General features: G+C 41.4%; 1 protein-coding gene across 1 annotated transcript in view; it reads left to right on the top strand.

Annotated features, from left to right (window-relative positions):
- CPXM2 (carboxypeptidase X, M14 family member 2) overlaps window positions 1-20,077 on the top strand; it is an 82,350-nt gene extending 62,273 nt beyond the window's left edge. Inside the window, exons 9-14 of the mRNA XM_053388961.1 lie at window positions 52-248; window positions 5,898-6,077; window positions 6,405-6,702; window positions 11,185-11,324; window positions 13,298-13,397; window positions 17,709-20,077. Of these exons, the coding sequence (XP_053244936.1) occupies window positions 52-248; window positions 5,898-6,077; window positions 6,405-6,702; window positions 11,185-11,324; window positions 13,298-13,397; window positions 17,709-17,980 (1,187 nt within the window). The 3' untranslated portion in view covers window positions 17,981-20,077. The remainder of the gene's footprint in view (window positions 1-51; window positions 249-5,897; window positions 6,078-6,404; window positions 6,703-11,184; window positions 11,325-13,297; window positions 13,398-17,708) is intronic.
- The last annotated feature ends 2,642 nt before the right edge of the window (window positions 20,078-22,719 follow it).

A 22,719-nucleotide genomic window follows, 5' to 3' on the forward strand; every position in this document is an offset into this window, starting at 1 on the left:
AGTTGGATTCTGTTTTTGGTGTGCTCACATCTTCCTTTGTTTTTTGAACAGGTGAGCCAGAATTTCGGTACATGGCAGGGGCTCATGGGAATGAGGTGCTGGGACGCGAGTTACTGCTTTTGTTAATGCAGTTTATGTGCCAGGAATATCTGGCTGGGAACCCACGTATTGTACGCCTCATTAAGGATACCAGAATCCACCTTCTTCCTTCAATCAACCCAGATGGATATGAAAAGGCCTACGAAGTGGTAAGGAAGAACTGCGCTGGGATGCAGCTGATCGATTAATAGAAAAGACACATGCTGCCTTTTGAGGCATAGAAACATAGGCATCGTAGAACTTTCAGTTGGAGTTTTGAGTCAGAAGATTGTTTCCTGCTATTTGGTAGGATTACATGAAAAAAATTAAATAGAAGATATTAGAATAATACATACCATATTTTTCACTCTATTAGACGCACTGGACGATTGGACGCACCTATTTTTTAGGGCAGGAAAAAAAGAAATAAGAAAGGAACGCAAAGCATCCTGAGCTAAGAGGGAGCACTCCTCTATCTTCGCTCAGGAGGCTTTGCAGGGCTACCCCTGAAGCCAGGAGAGCAAGCGGGATCGGTGCACACCGATCCCTCTTGCCCTCCTGGCTTCAGCGAAAGCAAGCCTACTTGCTTTCCTCCCGCAAGAGCCGCACGCTCTTTAAAGGGAGCGCGGCTCTTGGGGGCTTTTCTGGGAGGTGGGGGAAGGGACAGAGCCATGCACTATGGCATAAGCCAAGACAGCGAGCGGGATGGATCCCGCTCGCTGTCCTGGCTTCCTCTTTAGCCGCGCGCAGCCTCTCCCGGGCAAGGGGAGCTTTCATCCCCTGCCTGGGAGAGGCTGCGCACCGCTAAGGCTCCCCCAAGAGCCGCACTCCCTTTAAAGAGCATGCAGAGCATGTGTGCAGCTCTTGGGGGCTTTTCCCCGAGGAGGGAGAAGGGCAGCTCCATGTGGCTCTTTAAAGGGAGCGCTGACAGAGCCTCCCGCCTGCATTTGCTCCATAAGACGCACATACATTTCCCCTTACTTTTTAGGAGGGGAAAAGTGCATCTTATAGAGCGAAAAATGTTGATACAGTTTCAAGAAGTATGAGATTATAGATACTACAAGAATACACGATAGTGGTCATAAACAGGGTTGAGTTGAAATGTTCCCCACCCTACCTTTCTTCATCCTGTTCATGGGCAGTCAAATACAATGCCATTCTGATAATGTTTTAAGGGAGTGCAATGCAGGGAAAAATACTGGCATCAGCACCTTACAATATTTGATAGGTGGCATGCAACAGAATTTGGTTAATGTTATATTATGACTTTATTTAAATAAGCAGAATGTGTGATTTCTGGTGCCAAATTTAGAACCCGAATTTCCAGCGTCATATTTTAAGGTAGAATGTCCACACCAAAATTCAGTTTTCAAAATGCGAACACCCTGAAACTTTGAGAGACTTTGTTTCGGCTCTGATTTGATATTACCTCCTCGACTTGCCTTTCTTCCAGTAATTCACTTAATTTGACATCTTGATCAAAGCACCAACATTTCTTAAGACCTAAAAGTGCCTTGGTGGCATATTGTGCAATTTAAAAGAGTGGTCAGGAGAAGCAATAAAGAGAGTCTTTAGATAGATTTTTGCAGTTAAGTGATATTGAATTTATTTCTTCTCCTGCTTGTAATTAAGTTAATAACTGAAGCTGTATATAAACAATGCTTTATTGCACCAGAGTAATTTTTAAAAAAATTATGGCTCAGCACTGATTCTTTCTACAAATTAATTAGCGTTTTCTCTGAATATTATTCAGCTTCAGCTTTTATAAATCTCCACTCAGCAAACCACAATCTTTAGCCATAAGCCATGTAGTGAGATACATTTTACAAAGGAAACAGGAGTGCCATAAAAATTGTTTTAGAGGAATGTGAGCTTTCTAGAAAAGGGGAATACAACTTCATCACCAAGGTCCTGAAAACGCAGCAGCGTCTGCCATAATCGTAGGCATTCAGGAGGCTTGTTTTATTACTATAAGAAAGGCACACAGAGTTTGTTGTTGAATGGTTTATTTAAATGTAAAGGTTCATCATTGTTGCACCCGATGTGTATGTCTTTAAGGGGCCAGAGCAAGGGCCAGAGTAAGATAACGAGACCCAGCTTTACAGCTGTGAAACGTAGCAGGTGCTGCTGAGTTGTATTTGATTAAGGTGTGTCAGCATTTGGGTGTAGTATATAAGGAGCAGCACCTAGCTCTCCCATTACCCTGGGGGATGGGTTGGTGGTTGGGTCTGGTTTGGTTGTTAATGTACTTAGTGTAAAAGGAGTTTTTGTTTTTCTTATTAAAACCTTATTTAAGTTATTTTTGAGTCCTTTCTTTTTAATGCATGGTCTCCCCAGCAAGCTCTCTGCAGCGTTACCATACTGCAAAAAGCCAACATCTTTGGTTATGGGCCCAGCTGCTGAGTGGATGACTGCATATTTTTGGACTCTGAGAAAGGTTTGAAAACTCCTTCTCCTGTTAGCGTAGTTCTGTGGGTCTGGAAGAGTTCCAGAATGGTTGACCGGGTTCCTGAAGCTGAGAAGGCTCTGGTCTTCCCACAGCTAACAGATGAGAACTATAGTTTATGGTCTTTTTGGGTGGAGGCGCTTTTGACCTCTAGAGAAGTATGGACCTATGTAACTGATGACCCTCCTGACCCTGTGACTAATGCTTGGTCGAAAGGAGATGCAAAAGCCAGGGCGATAATTAATTTAGCAGTTAGCGACCAGCAAGTAGTCTATATAAGGAGTAAGAAAACTGCCAAAGAAATGTGGGACAGTCTTGCAGCAGTGCATGTTAGAAAAGAGTCAGCATCTGCATTGACATTTTTCAAGCAGTTGTACCAGACGAAGTTGCAGCCTGGTGGTGATTTGGCAGCACACTTGAGATGTCTGGAGGCAATACGCGGCGAATTAATTCGAAGGGACATGGACATACCTGATATTCAGTATGTTTTTATCATTCTATGTTCCCTTAATGAGGACTTTGATGGTATAGCTAGCCAGATATCTGCTGTTCCACCAGCACAATTAACTGTGGAAGGGGTAACGGCAAGATTAATGGGCGAGTTGGATAGAAGGGAGGCTTGTGCCATAAGCACTCCTATTTCCAGAAAGAATGAGGAACGCCATATGCAAACCTGTGGTGATACAACTGCATTTAAAGCTGCAAAGCGTTGTTGGTTCTGCAATAAACAAGGACATTTTGCAAAGGACTGCAGATCCAAAAGAAAGCAAAGTACTCCCAAGCCTGTTTCTGTTCGTCAGTCACGGTTGTCAGCCCAGCAGCCGACATCGTATAGTAGAGACAGAAACGAGCCGCGAGTTTTCCATGCTAGGACAACAGATCGTAAAAGACTTAAACGTGCCAAGTGGAAGTCTTTTGTTGTGGACTCAGGAGCATCTCAGCATATTTGCAACGATCGAAGCTTGTTTATTTCTTTCGAAGAGGAAATTGGTAATGTACATTTAGCCAATTCACAAGTCTTGCAGTCGCTTGGCAGGGGTACTGTTAAACTTGACTCTTTAAACATTACAATAGCGAACTGCATTTACTGCCCGTCAGTGGACAATTTATTATCAGTAAGGTGTTTTGCTCGTCAAGGCATAACTGTGCGTTTCTTAAAGTCAATGTGTGAGTTTTTCAAAGGGAACAAACGTCTATTATATGCCCGGGAATCTGATGGTTTATATAGACTGTATTTTCGCACCTACTCCCAATCGCCTATAAATTGCAGAGCAGCACAGTCAAGCCAGGGGTTGAGGAATGTAAGGCCACATTCCGGGTGTGTCCATGAGGCGCACAGAATTCTGGGACACCTGAATTTTGCTGATGTAATTAAGACAAAGAATATTGTTAATGGCCTCAACTTAAAACCATGTAAATTCTTTATGCAATGTCTATCCTGTTGCAAGAATAAGATTAAGGTTGCACGCAAGGGTAGGTGCTCAGATAGGAAAGTAAATGAGCCATTTGAGCGTGTACATTGTGATTTAGTTGGGCCACTCCCACCATCATTAGGAGGTTCTAAGTACTGGCTTACTCTGATAGACCAGTATAGTAGATATTGTTGGACTTATGCAATAGCTGAGAAGTCCCAAGCATTTGAGAAGTACAAAGTTTTTTGCAACTGGGTAAAAACGCACTTTAACAAATCAATTAAGAACCTGTTTTCTGACCGGGGCGGGGAATTTGTTTCTGAGGATTTTGAGAAATTCCTGGAAGCGCAGGGGACTACTCATGAGTTATCTTGCCCCCGAAGTCCCTGGCAAAATGGGCTTGTTGAAGTTGTGCAGCGTGACCTACAGGCAGGGGTTAAAACGTATCTGCACGATGCTAATCTGCCCAAAGACTTTTGGGCTGAAGCGCTTAATGCGTTTTGTTATGTAAGAAATCGCAGTTATCATTCTGGTTTAGATGTCACCCCCTATGAGAAGCTGTTTAAAAAACGCCCTAATCTGAAATACCTACGCATTTGGGGTTCAGATGTAATTATGCATTATCCCGCTAAGCAGAAATTGGGTGAACGTAGTGTCCAGGGAAAATTAATGGGCTACCAGCAGGGGGCATACAGAATTTACGTACCAGCAACTGGCAAATTTCATATTACCAGAAGCATGATACAAACTGTAAATTGGAATGGAGTTGCTGTCTTCCAAGATACTGATGGTATAGATAATACTGAGGAAGAAGAGGAAGAAGAAGCAGCAGCAGGAAATGGTGCTTCTGAATTAATGGAAAAAGACAAAAAGTCTGTTGAATCTGATTTGTTTGATGATTTAAAGTCACAGGCACCCAAGGGGAGGTTAGATTCTCTTGAGTTTTCTGATCGTGAGCTTAGCCTACAGGCATCTCTTCAATCTGACAATGGTTTACAACCTGAAACTAGTGGTTCACTTAGTCCCATTAAGTCTGAGGAGTCTGACTCTCCTTCCGGACTGAGACGTTCAGATAGAAAGAGACAGAAGCCACAACGTTTTGCAGATGAACATTTTAATACTGTGTATGCCAATAAGGCAGTTTTTGAGCCAAAAAGCTACAATGATGTTCAGAAATTACCTAAGCAACAAGCTGCAAATTGGTATAAAGCTATGAACTCTGAGATAGCTTCTTTAAAAGAGCATAACACTTGGTCTCTTGTACCACAAACCCCAGATATGAGACTTATTGATTCAAAATGGGTTTATAGAGTTAAAATGAATGACAAAAATGAAGTTGTAAGGTACAAGGCTAGATAGTTGCTAGGGTTCTCAACAAATTACAGGTGAAGATTATGATTTGTGTTATTCACCAAGCGTAAAATTTGAAACAGTTAAGCTTTTGTTAAAAGATGCATCACAACGTGGACATTCTGTTTTGAAAGACATGTACAAAGTATGCTTTATGTTTTTGTTCCACAATGATGAACCGCAGGGGAAATGTTGAATGGTTTATTTAAATGTAAAGGTTCATCATTGTTGCACCCGATGTGTATGTCTTTAAGGGGCCAGAGCAAGGGCCAGAGTAAGATAACGAGACCCAGCTTTACAGCTGTGAAACGTAGCAGGTGCTGCTGAGTTGTATTTGATTAAGGTGTGTCAGCATTTGGGTGTAGTATATAAGGAGCAGCACCTAGCTCTCCCATTACCCTGGGGGATGGGTTGGTGGTTGGGTCTGGTTTGGTTGTTAATGTACTTAGTGTAAAAGGAGTTTTTGTTTTTCTTATTAAAACCTTATTTAAGTTATTTTTGAGTCCTTTCTTTTTAATGCATGGTCTCCCCAGCAAGCTCTCTGCAGCGTTACCATACTGCAAAAAGCCAACATTTGTCACTATAACACAACCTAACCTAATTTGTTACAGGGTTCAGAATTAGGAGGCTGGTCTTTAGGAAGATGGACTCAAGATGGCATTGACATCAACAATAACTTCCCTGACCTAAATACTCTGCTTTGGGAATCTGAGGATCGTAAAAGGGTTATGAGAAAGGTCCCAAATCATCACATACCAATTCCAGAATGGTACCTGTCTGAAAACGCTACAGTGAGTAGAATCAGTGCTACTGGGAAGGAAACTCACCTTCTGTGTTTGAAATGGTTCAAAGCAGGTCAAATGCGGCCATCCATGTTTCCCTACGTGGCCCTTGGGACTCTCTCCCATCCATACCTCTCCCATTTACACCCCTCAATGGGCCAAGAAACTACAGTGTTTAAACTGGGACTACTTTCTTCTTCTGTAGATGTGCTAGAAATGGCTGCCATTTGTTTAAAAATGCCTTTGGTTTAAAAAATAAATAAATGTGGCAATTGTTCCAAGATGAGTTTCTCATACCTCTTGAACTGATTTTATTTTTCTTCCTTCACTTCCCAGGTAGCAGTTGAAACACGAGCGGTGATTGCCTGGATGGAGAAAAACCCTTTTGTGCTTGGTGGCAACTTACAAGGTGGAGAACTTGTTGTTGCCTACCCCTATGATATGGTCCGGTCGACGTGGAAAACCCAGGAGCACACGCCTACCCCAGATGACCATGTTTTTAGGTGGCTGGCATATTCTTATGCCTCCACCCATCGGCTGATGACAGACGCTCGCCGGAGAGTGTGCCATACGGAGGACTTCCAGAAGGAAGACGGGACTGTAAATGGAGCTTCATGGCATACTGTTGCAGGAAGTAAGTGTCTGTAAAGCAGAACACCCCTAAACTTTCAAAAATAAAGAAGGCTGCCTGTACTATTTGTTCTAGCACCTTAACTTAAATTGAATGGCTGTCACCCACCTACGCAGCGCAGAAACAATACTTTACTAACTTTTCCTCTTTGTGTTTCACAATGCATCCTGGATTGATGCAGAGCTGTCAGATTTTCACCACAGAGGTTTTGGTTTCTGTTGCTGATCTCCACAGCTGTGCATACTACTCTGCCTTTATAGTGCAACGAATTTAAACGGTACCTGTCAAAGCGATTTAATAGAGTAGAGACTATGCATCTGTTTAAGCAACCGGCAATTGATATGAAACTAAGGGCTTGGCTACATGTTAACCATGTGACTTGCAACCAAGTCGCAAGGTTCATTCAAGGTGTGGGGGCTCATTTTGCATCACAACTGCCATGCAGAGAGGGTGATGTTTAATCCTTTTCTCCTTAACCACAATCCCAATGGAATCTTTCCCCCATTTGCAGTGGCAAATGCTGCAATTATCTATATAAAAAAGGTCCCATTTGCGACAGTGGGAAGTTGTTGATGTTTTTCAACCGCTACTTACGGTGTGGGACTAATTTCCAACTGAATCATTGTGGGAGTTGGAAGAGTCAAATCTCCCATCATTACTTGCTCCAGTCCTGATAGAAATCAAGGAGGAGGAATGCACCTAGGATGATGATGATGATGATGATGATTTTAAAAAAGGTTCCTACATATGGCCACAAACCTTGCAATTAATGTAATATATAGCTAAGCCCTAAAGTACCTAGTTGATAAGCCATATATTCAGGGATCAGTAGCTATTTGCCTTAGGTGTACACTACTGCAGTTTATTTCTTCTCTAATTACAGTCATATCTTGGAAGTTGAACGGAATCCGTTCTGGAAGTCTGTTTCAACTTCCAAAATGTTTGAAAACCAAATTGCAGCTTCTGATTGGCTGCAGGAAGCTCCTGCAGCCATTCAGAAGCTGCAGAAGCCCCGTCAGATGTTCGGGTTTCAAAAGAATGTTCACAAACTGGAACAATCACTTCCAGGTTTGGGCCATATGGGAGCCAAAACGTCCAAGTTCCAGGGCGTTTGGGATCCAAAGTACAAGTGCATTATAGAATCATAGAATTGTAGAGTTGGAAGGGACCCCAAGGGTCACCAATCTAAACCCTGCAATGCAGGAATCTTTTGCCCAATATAATCTCGCCTTGCAGTGGAGGAATTTGATGTTTAAAGCATTAAATGATATAATTAACACATACAAGTCTGGGAAGAAAACTCTCTTCTTGAAACCTCACAATACATTGAAAATCATGCACCCAACAACTAGCTGCACATATGCACCTGCTTTTGCTATCAGTAAATAAATATTCAGTTATCTTATATTAAGAAAAGAATAATATATTGATGAATTCTAACTGCATCATCATTCTGGAAGGCATTTAATATATTTTGGGATATGAGCGGGAGAAGAATGCTTCTGTGTTGGGTATAAAGGCCTCTCCATCCTGGAGTGTCCTTGTGATGTACTCAGAGACCAGAAATGATCAGTCACATCCAACTCTCTTGTTTCCGCCTAACAGCGAAAGAGAGAAGAGATGTTCTGTTATGCCTTTACCTACAGATCAGTTGGGTACCCAATTAGAAGCACATGAGACTACTAACTGGCTTCCATGGATATTGTGTGCAAAGTAGAGGATTCAGGGTGGGCAAGATCTCAGTTGCTTTCAAAGCTCCTGCTTGAACATTTGCTTGGCATGAATCTCATCAAGATGAACCTTGGTAAAAACAAGCTAAAAACACCTCAAGCGAATTATGTGTGTTGGGCACAGAGTAATGAATGGCTCCATAGCATTGTACCTTTAGCAGTAATAAGGATAACAGTTCCTGCAGTCCTTTTGTTGGCCTGTTTCGTTGCTACAAGCTGCGCTTTCACTGAACAAACAGTGTACAACTTGGAAGCTAATTTTATCATATTTGCATTGGACCACATGAAGTTAATCTTGGCCTGGACATAACGATTCACATGCCAGCATGCAGAATATTTCTTTTGCTGTCTGCAAAAACTCTTTGAACTCAGGAAATGGAGATAGCTTCATATGTTTGTGGGACAGGATAAAAAAAACATTTGAATAAGTTGGCCCAATACATGTCCTATCCACCCCCCATACAATATGCATTTTAAATTCAGAATTGACTGCTTCATTAATTTATGACTTTCATTTTTTTAAGTGCTGTGCAAACTTGATAATGAATTGATCCAGCATGCTAGGGCTTTAACCACAAAAATAAGTATTACCTGGTTTCTTAGCAGCAATTATTGCTTTGGATTTAGTTCATCAAATTCATTTTTTACAGCTATATTATACTCTGATGTTTTTTTTTATTATTATTAATAATAATAATAATACGCATCCTAATGCAATGATAAGTTTTGGATCATTGTGTGATGATGATTCTCAAATATTGACTTAAAATTCCATCTACTTACTCTTGACATACAAGAGGAATTGTCTCAGATTAATGAACATAAAGTGGAATTAGCTAAAAGGTGTTAATTGAATGAGAGCAGCTTTTACACAGCATGTGTTCAATAAATATCTGACTCTATTACAGTACTTCACAGAATTCCTGCTACATTTTACTTATGATCTTCGTAGCAGTAACGTTTATCCAAGCTGCCCATGCAGCTTGCTCCGCCACTGGATCAGGTTTCCCAAACTTGGGTCTCCCTCTGTTTGGACTACAGTTCCCATCATGCCTTACCACTGGTCCTGCTAGGTAGGGATGATGGGAGTTGTAGTCCAAAACAGCTGGAAACTGAGGTTTGGGGAACCCTGCTCTAGATGATGCTAGACTTCAACTCCCATCAGGTTGAGAAGGATGGTCAGGGATGATAGGGGATGTAGTCCAACAACACTGGGAGGGTCAGAGGTACCCCATCTCTGGGTTAAAGAAAGGTAAAGGGACCCCTGACCATTAGGTCCAGATGTGGGGTTGTGGCGCTCATCTCGCTTTATTGGCCAAGGGAGCTGGCGTACAGCTTCTGGGTCATGTGGCCAGCATGACTAAGCTGCTTCTGGCGAACCAGAGCAGTGCATGGAAATGCCGTTTATCTTCCCACCCGAGCGGTACCTATTTATCTACTTGCACTTTGACATGCTTTCGAACTGCTAGGTTGGGAGGAGCAGGGACTGAGCAACGGGAGCTCACCCCGTCGCAGGGATTCAAACTGCCAACCTTTTGATTGGCAAGTCCTAGGCTCTGTGATTTAACCCACAGCGCCACCCGCGTCCCTATCTCCGGGTTAGGACAGTCTAAAAAACTGAATGAAACTTTGTAGATAAAGCATCTTTGGGAAAATATTAATTCAGACTGAGTAAAAATGTTTCTTACTCTTAATTGGGAAGAAGAAAAGCTTTAGCATACCAGCAGAACCCGACACTGTGATATTTTAATCTTTCCCTATCGACAAGCTTAACATCTGCATTACATAATCCTCCTACAGAGAAACCAGAAGGTGTTTTCAGGCTCATTAAGTGTTCGGTAGCAGCTGTATAGTAATAGATTCCTGCCCCCCACCCTCTTTTCACTTAGTTCCATCCATGTTCTTCTATATTTGGTCATTATAAAGTAAATGAATTAAAACAATTAAAATTCATCTATAAGCTTAAAACTTGCCATATAATTTGAAACTCAGTTTGCTCACGAACAAAGTATTCCTATTCCCACTAAGAGAAATAAAGAGACAAAACTACACACACACACACACACACACATATATATGCATGCAAAATAATAATAATAAATGAATTTCCCAGATACAGTAACAACTGTTTAAGGAATAGTACACATACCTTTGGCATCAGCAATTTAGTTGCATTTTTGTGAATAATATTTATAAATTAATTTCAGTTTGACAGTAACAAGTGTTTCTGGAACAATGCACTTTTTTTAAACCAACCATTTAACATTATCCTGATGACCTGCAGACTAAGTTGTGGTGGCCTCTTTGGCATTATCCTCTTTGGATGAGAAAGTAATAATATTTACAATTTAATCACATGCATGTCAAGACTTTTGAAACTGAAGACTTTTGTAACATTGCCATCTTAAAATTCATGACTTTCTAAAAAGTTCCTGGAAGTCCATCCAGATTCTGAAGCCCCGACAGAATACAAGGCCAGGCTAAATTTCAAGATGTCTGTTATATTTTTAAAAATGAATATAAATCTTCACATTTTACTGGCAGAATGTTTTATGAGTTCATTTTAATTAAATTATTGATATCATTACAAAATGCATGCATTTCCATAAAAGCTTTTTTATCGAATCTATTTTAACACAACTATTAGGGAAATTTAATTATTTAAAATGATTGTGTCTGGTTCCTAGATTAAATAAAAGCTGTATTTTATTTTTTATTACATTATTTTTATTTGTTCTTTTCATTGCATTGACAGGTATAAATGACTTCAGCTACCTACATACAAATTGTTTTGAACTATCCATATATGTTGGCTGTGATAAATATCCCCACGAAAGTGAATTACCTGAAGAGTGGGAAAATAACAGGGAGTCCCTTATTGTTTTCATGGAGCAGGTATGAAATAAGAACACTTGGGCTGATTCAAATCTACATCTGTTCCAAGTGAATTCCTTTTCTTTAATTGGGGTGTTTTACATCTGGTTACCACAACTCACTGTTTTCTATTACTTGCCTATAAGATTATCAAGGGGGAGAGCAGAATGCAAAGTCTTTCCAAAGACACTGGCAGTTGAGTCAAAATCTGGGTCAGGCTCCACTAACTCAGAACAGAAAGGTATACATCTGGCACATCACATTCCGAAAAGTCAAAACAAATCACTTCCCTGGGGCCTGCCCCGTGAAACTTGAGGTTGTGTCCAGTGATGTGCAAATGGAGCTCCACTCATGCAATGGGAATTCCACTTCCTCTCCACCCCTGGTGTGTCCCCAGAATCAGCTTCAGAGCATATTTAGAAGGTGTTCAGAGGCTGCAGGGGTGAAGAGGAAGTTACATTGCACAAGCAGAAGTCTGATACGTGAGAAAGATGGCAGCACTGGATCCAAGAGCTTTCAACATTGCTTTTGAAAAACATGGGTCACCATTTCCCTATCTTAGAACAGAAATAACTGCAATATAGTATTAGTAATGTATGTGTCTCTTTCTGAGAGAAGTAGACATAGACATACATACATGTCAGAAATAGACATACGTACATGTTGCCATCTCCATGAATCTCATGCCACCAGAACATGTTTCTAAATGTAAACAAAATACACGGTCTTTGATTTTCTCCTTATGCTATTAAAGGTGGATTTGGATGAGATGCAAAGTACATTTGGATAAGCAATGACTGCTGAAAATTCTGTGAGACTCTACCTACCTATGCATGTGTCCTCAACATTAACTTTACCTTCCTCTTTTTCTACACATCAGCCACTCTTTCCCCCACTTGACGTACCTGCACTGCTTTTATCTTTGCTGCCCATCTACATATAACCCTCACCCTTCTTATATAAATTATATAAATACCGATGGCCACCAGGTGCACAGGTCATGTTGGGTGCTTGAATTATTTAATTCAATCTTGCTAGAGCCATCTCCTATCCATCCGACAGCATGCTCAAGAGGCCATTCTTGAACGATATGCATATCATGCAAACCAAGTCGCTGTGTGCAGGTGCTAAATGCTTTGCGGCATTTTGCCTGTCATAAAGAGTGGTCATGTCGTGCCATGTGAGATCTCCAGGGGAGGAGGACTGTGTGAAAGAAGGAAACACTGTCTTTTGGGTCATGGTACCAAGGCTGTGGAGCAACTTGCCTATCCCGTTCCATCTGAGCCCTTTGCTGAAGGTTTTAAAACAAAGCTTTAATGGGCATTCAAGGTGATGTAATTCCTTGCTATGGGAGGAGTTTAGGAACATAGGAAGTTGGCTTACATCAAGTCAGTCCATTGGCAGCAGCTCTTTGGGATTTTGGTTGGCGATGGGCCTTCCCAGCCCTACTGGGAGATGCCATGGATTGTATCTGAGAGCTTCTGCATGCAAAGCAATTGCTCTGTTTCTAGCTATGGTCTTTTTCCAAGTTTGTGTGTGCTTGTGCTAAATACACTTTTGGGAATGATTTTTATGTGCTTTAGTAGATATCATTTTAATAACATTTGTAGTGTGTCATATTTTGAAGGAGAAAAAAGCATAAACACACGCAGTCAATAAATACCAACTGAATCTACCCCACAAGATCCATGTCATGTTTGATGCTGGAAATATGGCACCACCCAATACTGGTAGAAAATGATCTCATTCATAAACGTCCAGTAAAATATCATTCATGGGCACCTCTGACATTCATCACTTTACTTGTTTCTTTTTTCTAAGAGCATATGTTTCTTTTCAAGCTTTTGGCCTGGCGTGAATTACATAGTTTTGGAACAGCATATATATCATGCAAAAATACCATTCTCTATGATTTAGTTGACATCATTTGGTTCATCATGACTGGCATGTCTTCTCTTTTTCTGTCACTTCCATGTACTTACTTCTACTGACAGGTGCACCGAGGCATTAAAGGCATGGTGAGGGATCTACATGGCAAGGGGATTCCAAATGCTATTATTTCTGTAGAAGGCGTTAACCACGACATTCGCACAGGTAATTGCATGCCTCTGTGTCACAAGAGAAGGGTGAAAGGAGGACTGGAACACACAATGCCAAGTTAATTAGCTGGCAACTTTATTAATGAGGCACTTTGTTGAGTTGAGCATGGGCTTTGGTACAACATCTGCACAGCATTATTGTGGTCTAAATTTGTCATGTTGGTGGAGCTGCCCACCTAACATCGCAAGGGGGGGAGGTATTGGTTTATTCTAGTTCCTATTTTTGTTATGGATTTTGTTTTGTTTTTATCTTGTATTTTTATGTTGGGAACCACCCTGAGAACTATGGATGAAGGGTGGTATACAATTATTGTTATTGTTATTGTTATTGTTATTGTTATTGTTATTGTTATGACCTTGCCCATCTGACTGGGTTGCCCCAACCACTCTGGGCAGCTTCCAACATAATAAAACCACAGCAAAACATCAAGCATCAAAGAACAGGGATTCCTGCAGATGTGTTCAGAAAGTGGTGTAGTTGTTAATCTCCTTTACATCTGATTGGGAAGCTGGTGGGTGCCAGTGCTGAGAAGGCTCTCTGCCTGGGTCCCTGTAACTTCACTTCTTGCAGTGAGGGAACCACCTGAAGACCCTTGGAGCTGGACCTCAGTGTCTGGGCAGAATGATGTGGGTGGAGACACTCCTTCAAGTATACAGGGCCAAGGCTGCTGCATGATGGAGCCATATTTTATGTCATACGGCATAAAATAACTTGTCTAAGTATGCATGTCAGTTATCTACTGTCTGGAACAATCAGGTTTTGCTTTGTTGTTGTTGATTTTAAAAATGAAGCATATCTTTATGCATGCCTACTCAGAAGTAGAACCCATTGAATTCAGTGAACAGCAAAACCAGGCTTTCTTGACACCCTCCTTTGGACAGTGTATAGTTTGTGACACCATAGCAAGGGAGGAAGTTGAGCATTCCCTGAGGCAGCCTATATTTACAGTTGCTATGTATATCACTATCTCAGAAGCATCACTGTTGCCCAGAAAGCAAAGTCTCTTCCTGAAGCCCAGACTAGAAAAATAAAAGAGGGCAGGATAACTAACCTACTGAGAGAAATTGGGGGTGGAGGCAGAACGTTTGCCAGTTTCTGCAAATCAAAAAAATACCTAGATTATTTTCCAAGTGGAAGACTGACATGTGCCTGCAGTTTTAATCTGGAAACAAAACCCCTGTGCTTCAGGTATCAAATATTTGGGCAAGCTTTGTTTGGAATGTTTACCTGCTTGCTGTATGCCATTCTTCAGCAAATAGGTTTTGAGGGTCAGTATGAAAAGTGAGGTGAGCTAAAAACCAATCAGCCTGCTCTGTGTGTTCTATCGCATTTCAACAATTTACTATAATTTGCCAAGGTGTTTCAGGTTCACTGCTATAGTATAGATGGTTTAGTCTCAACTCTCAGCTGCTCACAGGAAGTGGTGGAGAAGTTATCCTGGATATTTGCTGGTTAAAGGTACTCCTGCCCCTTTTTCGGGCCAGTCGTGTCCGACTCTAGGGTTGTGCGCCCATCTCATTTAAGAGGCCGGGGGCCGGCGCTGTCTGGAGACAATTCCGGGTCACGTGGCCAGCATGACGAAGCTGCTCTGGGGAGCCGGCACCAGCGCAGCACGCGGAAACGCCATTTACATTCCCGCTATAAAGCGGTACCTATTTATCTACTTGCACGTAGGGGTGCTTTCGAACTGCTAGGTGGGCAGGAGCTGGGACCGAACGACGGGAGCTCACCCCGCCGCGGGGATTCGAACCGCCGACGATAGGATCGGCAAGTCCCATTTGCTGGTTAGGTTAGGCTTAAGCTTTTTTTGTGTGTGTGTGCTACTCATGACCCACTTATCTTCTGGGGCACAATTCATATCCTCTTAAATATGAGCAGAACCAGTCCAACAATGATCAACATGCATTCCATTAATGTAACTTGTCTTTTTAGTATAGTATTTCAGGGCATTGTAAGTTACCCACGGCCAAGACAAATAATAGTAACGGTATCATTTTGCATTAGTGTGAAAACAGGGAGCTGTTTTGTGTATTTATGTTTTTATGTAGCATTACATGCTCAGAAACATGGAGAAAGGCTCTCAGTGGGCTACAGGTAATCTGCAGGAGAAGTCACTGGCTTCACAGGGAATAACCCAGATTCAGCATGTTGACAATACTTCAAAACAAAGTGCAGGCAATTTACCTTTCGAAATGCCCTGCATCGTGCAAGAAATGTCAACTGCAAGAGAGTTTCTACATTCTTCATAGGAATTGTTTATAGGAAACTTGAAAATATGTTCAAATATTTGCCTACCTCTTTCCCGTGTAAGCTAGTATTTTGATGGCAACCCCTCCAGAAGAAGTGCAGCTTGTATTAAGTGTTGGGAGAAAAGGCAGCTCAGTAGTAGCGAACTTGACTTTTATGCAGAATGTCAAAGGTTTGATCCCTGGCGTCTTCAGATAGGGACTGGAGAAAAAGTAGTGGCCTAAAACCCTGGAAAGCCACTGCCAGACTGTAGACTGTAGACAATACTGAGATAGCTGAACCCACGGTCGGATCCAGTATAAGGTAGCTTCCTGTGTCCCTGTTACACACTCAGAAAAATAAAGGAAACTCTGCAGGATGCACAGATAAGGTCCTCATACATAATAATTTATCTTATTTTCTAACAGTTAACATTCTCTTATACCGCAAAGCTCATAGTAGTTAACATGCATATACTGTACTAACTCCACCCCAAAAGAACCCCGTGTGTGTATGTGTGTTGCTGTGATCCACAACAGGTTCCCAGCCTGCTAATTAGCAGCCCAATTCACAATATTTAGATTTCAGCCAATTGAGTCTCATTGGAATCAATGGGTTTGAAACAAAGTTTAATCATACGCTTTCGTTTCCCAGGCAGAAGAATCACTATTGTGGAAGGATAGAATGAGGCATAAACACTGTAATGGTGGCTATGTTCACATCAGTGGCTTAAAACACAGCAAAGTCCTTCCCCCCTGCTGAATTTCAAGCTGCATTTGCATGGTGTTGTTTACATCAAAGAGGGGGCAGGGATGTCTTCTCCTGATGCACCTGACCTTTTTGGCTTTCCTGCCCCTGCAACCCCCCTGGAACTCCTATTCGCGAAGCTGCTGTTTGCGCACATGTCAATAAAAAGTGAATGCAGCTTAAGTTTTCTAGTCAGATTGAATCTGGCTTGAGAAAAAAAGTGCCTCAGACAGCAGTAGTTGTTGATAAACTACAGGGTCTATATGATTGTGTGAATGCAACTTTAAAAACTAGCAGTGGGAGTGCACTGGATGTGGAATAAGTGTGGTAATGTGAACACACCCAGTGTTACATGATGGCAATTCACATTTTTACTAATCATACAGAGTCGTCTTCTACATTTCCCTATTGAAGGATGCTAGAATCTATTCAAATGAAATGCAGTGCAGAGCATTGAATCTTTCCTTTGTTTCTTCGGGTTCTTCAAACAGAACCCGTTTTTTTCTTGACTTTTGGAAAAATGAATCTCCAGTACTACTGATCAGTGACATCCAGTTCTATCCATCTACTCCTCCATTGCTAAGAGTGGAGTAGGAAATGGTTTATTATTATTATTATTATTATTATTATTATTAAAAACTTGTATACTGCTCTTCATCCTTTCTGTTGCATTGTGGAGGTTAATTTTGAGGGAATGATGTTGCTGTTTTGCTCACACTACTTGTGTGTTAGTATCTGCAAGCCTTAAGTTATTCTCCAACCTGTATATTTTCAGATTATTACAAAGATGCCATAAGTCTCCAGTGGTCTTTCCATCAGATGAAAATAGCTCCTAAAGGCTAGTTAGAAATTCCTTGGGGAAGGAAAACTATTGGAAGATGTAGTCTTGGCACAAAGGATGGTGACCAAAATCATTTATTTAAAACAAACTCAAACAAACATGAGGAAAACCACACCAGAGATCCATGTCCCCAGCTGCCCCGGTCTTGGTTCTAAAGCTATTGGGTGAAATTTTGACTGGAACTGTTGCAAACCTAGGTGGACTGGTACGAAATATAGACTGGACTCCCCAGCATTACAAATTTGAAACAATAAATTGAATAACTCAAGCCTATATAACTAGGACATGAAAATGGTAGCTAAATCCCCAAGGTTACAAGCGACCAGTCTTGGAGATAATTAAGTTTTTTCCTATACCAATCCCCAAATCCCGATCCTAGAGCAATCATTTCACATGCAAGGATGGATAAACTCCTTGATACTAAATAGAAACATGGAAGTTAAGGCTAAACAAAAATGTATCACAATATTTATTCTTTCCTTCTTCAACAGCAAGTGATGGAGATTACTGGCGCCTTCTAAACCCTGGAGAATACGTCGTCACTGCAAAAGCAGAGGGCTATACTGCTGCCACCAAAAACTGTGCTGTGGGTTATGACATGGGTGCGACCCGGTGTGACTTCACCATCAGCAAAACCAACTTGGCCCGAATCAAAGAGATCATGGAGAAATTTGGGAAACAGCCCATTAGTCTGTCACTTCGGCGGAACAGACAGCGAGCAAGACAGAGGCGCCAGCAGTATAGACAACTTTCTACAGTGTAACAAATTATGCTATCATGCTCTGCATCTAAACTGAGACCTACTTCCGTAGTAGAATGTAATATCAACCCTGTCAGACAGTATTCTAATTAGGGATCTTTTATTATAGAATATCTTGGGATTCCACTACTTAATGTTAGATTTATATGCTCATCTGAAAAATGTGGAATAAAATATTGTCTTCTAAAAAGATCTGATGCGTAACAATTGCATGTGGCACCGGTATTCTCTCACCCAGAGGAGAGGCTTTATAACCAGAAGAAATTCCACACATACACAACCTCAGACCATGTACTTCCTTGAAACCATTGAACTAAAGATTCTGTGAATACAAGCTTTGGGGTTGGGGGTTGGAAATGAGATTTCAAGATTCAGCACTGAAATACTTTTGAGCTGGGAGACAAAATTCAGATTCTGTCCAAGATACTATCTGTGGCACCTGTTCTGTCATTGATCCAACAAACAAAATGCAAAAGTGAACAAAGGGATGTCTAAAGCAAAAGCAATTAAAATGGTATCCTTTTTTCATGGAGGAATGAAACATTAGATCGGGGGGGGGGGTTCTTTCAAGAGTTATTTTAGATACCACCTTTGTGGTGCCTGATCAGTCCAACTTGGGGCCATGTTGGAACAGATTTCAGCATGATGTCACGAAGGCAACAGCTTGGTGGGCAAATAGCTCTGCAAAAGTGACCACTGAGCTTCACCTCTTACCCATCACCAGTCACCATATTGTTGTTGAATGTTTAACAAATGCACCACCCTTGCAAATGTGTTAAAAGTGACCTCAATATTTGGTCTCACTATAAAGTTAACATCATCTTTAAACTAGTGTTCCATATTCTTGCTACGTCTAGGTTCACTGGACAAGTGACAGGGAGAAATCTTTAGCAGATAGAATACCAGGGAAACTTCCATTCTCTAACATTAATAGTAGCTTGAGTATCCTTCTAGTGATTTGCAGGACATAAACTAGCTAAAATGATTGAAAAGCAGGCTTCTTTATAGTTCAATTGTGAGGGCCAGAAAGATGAGGAGGTTTGGAGCACAGCAACTGGGCCCTGAATCAAGACATCGCTGCCATGAACTCAACAGGTGAGCTTAGAAAATTGATTCTCTTTCAGCTCTGTGTCACACCTGCAACACAGCAATAACAGTATTTACCTGCCTTGCAGAGATATAAGGATAATGTATGTGAAAACAGTGTGTTGCTACTGTCTTTATAAATGAATGAGATCAGCTTGTAAAACAACCAACCAGTCAGTACTGGACATTTTCTTCAACTTGTGTAACTTGATGTAAGCTCGTATCAGTTATATAGGGTTTGAACATTATTATGCCATTCAATGGCAGAACCACAACTCTTCTCTTATGTCTGAAAATAAGCCAATTGTGTCACATATAGAATCATGCATGACAACAAGACTTTACTGAGCCCTCCTAAGTACAGTGGTACCTCGGGTTAAGAACTTAATTCATTCTGGAGGTCCGTTCTTAACCTGAAACTGTTCTTAACCTGAGGTACCACTTTAGCTAATGGGGCCTCCCGCTGCTGCTGCGCCGCCTCCGCGTGATTTCTGTTCTCATCCTGAAGCAAAGTTCTTAACCCGAGGTACTATTTCTGGGTTAGCGGAGTCTGTAACCTGAAGCGTCTGTAACCCAAGGTACTACTGTACACTGTTTGTTAACCGTTATGATTTTTAATTGCAGTGGTTGTCTTACTCAGTATATACTTGTGAGACGTGTAAAAAAATAATGATTGTCTCAGTCACATTCAGAACTAAAGAAAATAAAACTGCTGCAAGTAGGAAATTGACAGTGGACGTGCAACATACTTGTTATATTCAATTTATTAACACTAACCAACATATCCTCTGTGATGAACAGAAGCCACAAAATGTGCAGAGTGACTAAGTCTCATTAAAAGCAAGCAGCACGTACATTCCAACCACTGCAAATCTTCACGCTGTAGCCATCTGATGATAGTGCTTGCTTACAGGTAATGAGGCTGAAGAATGTGTGCATGTATGTCATAGGATCACAAAATTGTAGAGGTGGAAGGGATCCTAAGGGGCATCTATTCCAACCCCTCGCCGTGCAGGAATCTCAACGAAAGCATCTATGACAGATGAGCATCCAGCCTCTGCTGTGTGTGCGTTTGTGTGTGTGTGTGTGTGTGTGTGTGTGCGCGCGCGCATCATGATACCAACACAAAGCATTGATTATGAAGGGCACATATATACAAATTCCATTTCTTTCCCTTTAGATTACAAGGAAACGGGAAGCTTAAAAAAGGATTGTCTTCCCTTTCATATATTACTGCATGGTGAACATACCTTATACCAGGTGAGTATTTTTGTCAATCAACACCAGTGTTGTCTACTGCTGACTAGTTGTGGCTTTGCAGGACTTCACACCACCAGATACCTACCCCTTTTAACTGAAGATACCAGGGATTGAATCTGGGACTAGTGCTGGATATAGGGTTGTGTGGGGAAGGGGGTACAAAATTGAGAAGATCCATAATGGAGAAAATCCATTTGGGTTGCCAAATTTTAGCCTTGCTCAGGGCACCATATTACCAAAGGTTACCAAACTACACCCCTGCTGGGACCTTGTGCATGTGCTGGACCACTGAGTGATGATGCCATACAAAATAACTGTGCTCTCCATAATGGATGGCATCCATTAGGGCTGTGCATTGGAGCCAACTGGATCCCAGATCCCAAATGAAATCAGGCAGGTTTGGGTCAACCCATGGTTTGGCTGGATCAGGTTGAGACAGCCTTGGATCACATCAGGTCCACCTGGGGAGATCTCCTTCTCCCCCAGCCTTCTCAATAACTCATTATATGCATGAAATATCCCCTAGTCCCACTGACTTCTCACTGGGGTTGCCAGCTTTTCAACTGGCATCCATAGCTATGCCTTTAATGAGAGTGTAACATAATCACTTGGCCATATCAGGGTACTATTAAGCACTCTTCCTATCCCTTGGTCAGTTATCAATCCTAACTTCAAGTAGTACATATAGTGAAAATGTTCCCATCACCCCATATCTCTCTCCCTAAGCCCTCTGCTTGTCTGAGAAAGCACGCTCACATGACTGACACAGAGCAGAACTGCCACCTTCTAATGAGGCAGCAGGACAGAAAAAATGGTGGGTTGCTAAGGAACAGCCAGCATGCTCTCCCAGAAGACTATTCGTGATGGCTTAATTTTAATCTCTCCTCTAACAATCGAGTAGCAAGTGGCATGTCCTGTGAACCAGAAGAGATTTGGCACAGGAGGAGCAGATAGAGGAACTGCTGGGCACTGACCAATGAATTGCAGGAGATTGGAATGGTTGTTGTGGTAATTAAACATGTGGCCAGAAGTGGGAAGTACATCTCTCCCCCGCCTCCCAATTTGACTGCATGACTGTGCAAATCCCTCAAATTTGGGTTAGGGTTAGGGTCTTGGATCTCTCCTGCATCACCATTATTATTTATTAAATTTGTGTATCACCCTTCATTCGAAGATCACAGCGCAGTTCACAACTGAAAAAACAAACAAAATGGGAATACAAAATACATAATAAAATAAAAACAAACCGATAAACCCATTCCCACAAGCACATTTATAAGGACATAGAATGTTAATCAGCCAAAGGCCTGGTTATAGAGAAACATTTTCTCCTGGCACCTAAAGATATGTAATGAAGGTGCCAGAATTCCCAGAATTTCCCAGACATACCCAGAATACTGCAGTTGGAAGCAGTGTCCTGTCGGAAATCAGCAAAATGTTTTGGAAAATCCAGATATATGGCAACCCATGTCGGTAATGTCACTTTGGCCCTCCCCACCCCCAATAGCTGAAAAAACATAATTTTTGTGATTTTGCCAAGAAAGCTCAACAACCTCTGTGTCTGGTTTTTCATTTCTTGGGATATGGCAACCCTAATGTAGACCAAAGCGTGGAGTTTAAATCTTTTAAGTACAATACTGTCTCATGAAGTACCCATGTGGGTAGGTGCTTTTTGTGTAGTTTTTGTCATATATGAAACATTCTGAAGCCCTGGCAGAATAAGACAATGCTTTTGTTAAATGGATCTCAGTTCTCAGGATTAGGGACTTAAGGCACAGTCTTGTTCTGAACATAATGTAAATTATTGTATTGATATTTCATGAAAAGGCTGGAATCTGGAATAGGATTGTTCCACTTTGCTTTGACACAGCAAGAGAGTTTCTGAGCAATAAAACTGCGCCCAGAGGCAGTGAATCCATCACGTTTAATGCAATCTTGTGGCGGTTCAGCTATGAGTCAAAAATTCAAAATGTCCAAAGACTTGCTCTCATTCAGGCATATACTTTGTCACCTGAATTGACTAGCATTTGTCAGGATGTATTATTTCTTGACGTCACTCTAGGTTTTGAATTAGATATTTATAGAAGAGTGTGGTGTGCGAATTTTGATTTATCTACAAGTGGCTGCTTAATCCACTTCTGCTTGTTGCTCTGATCTGCTAGAATGGCCAGATCTACTGTGAATCTGTTGACGGCTCTTGCTGAAGGAAAGGTATGTTTGCGTTCTGTAAATCTAAGACTGTTTTCAGTTTTGCCTCATCCGCTGACTCAAGATAAGCAGGGGGAATTGAAAACTAGGACTCTAGAGGATGACAACCTATTTACACTAATGGGTGAACATTCAATTATTATTTTTACTGAAAGTGGCATCCCTTTTGCTACGTAGGCCAAACCTCA

The sequence above is a fragment of the Podarcis raffonei genome, chromosome 5 (genome assembly GCF_027172205.1).
Source record: "Podarcis raffonei isolate rPodRaf1 chromosome 5, rPodRaf1.pri, whole genome shotgun sequence".
NCBI classification, from domain to species: domain Eukaryota; kingdom Metazoa; phylum Chordata; class Lepidosauria; order Squamata; family Lacertidae; genus Podarcis; species Podarcis raffonei.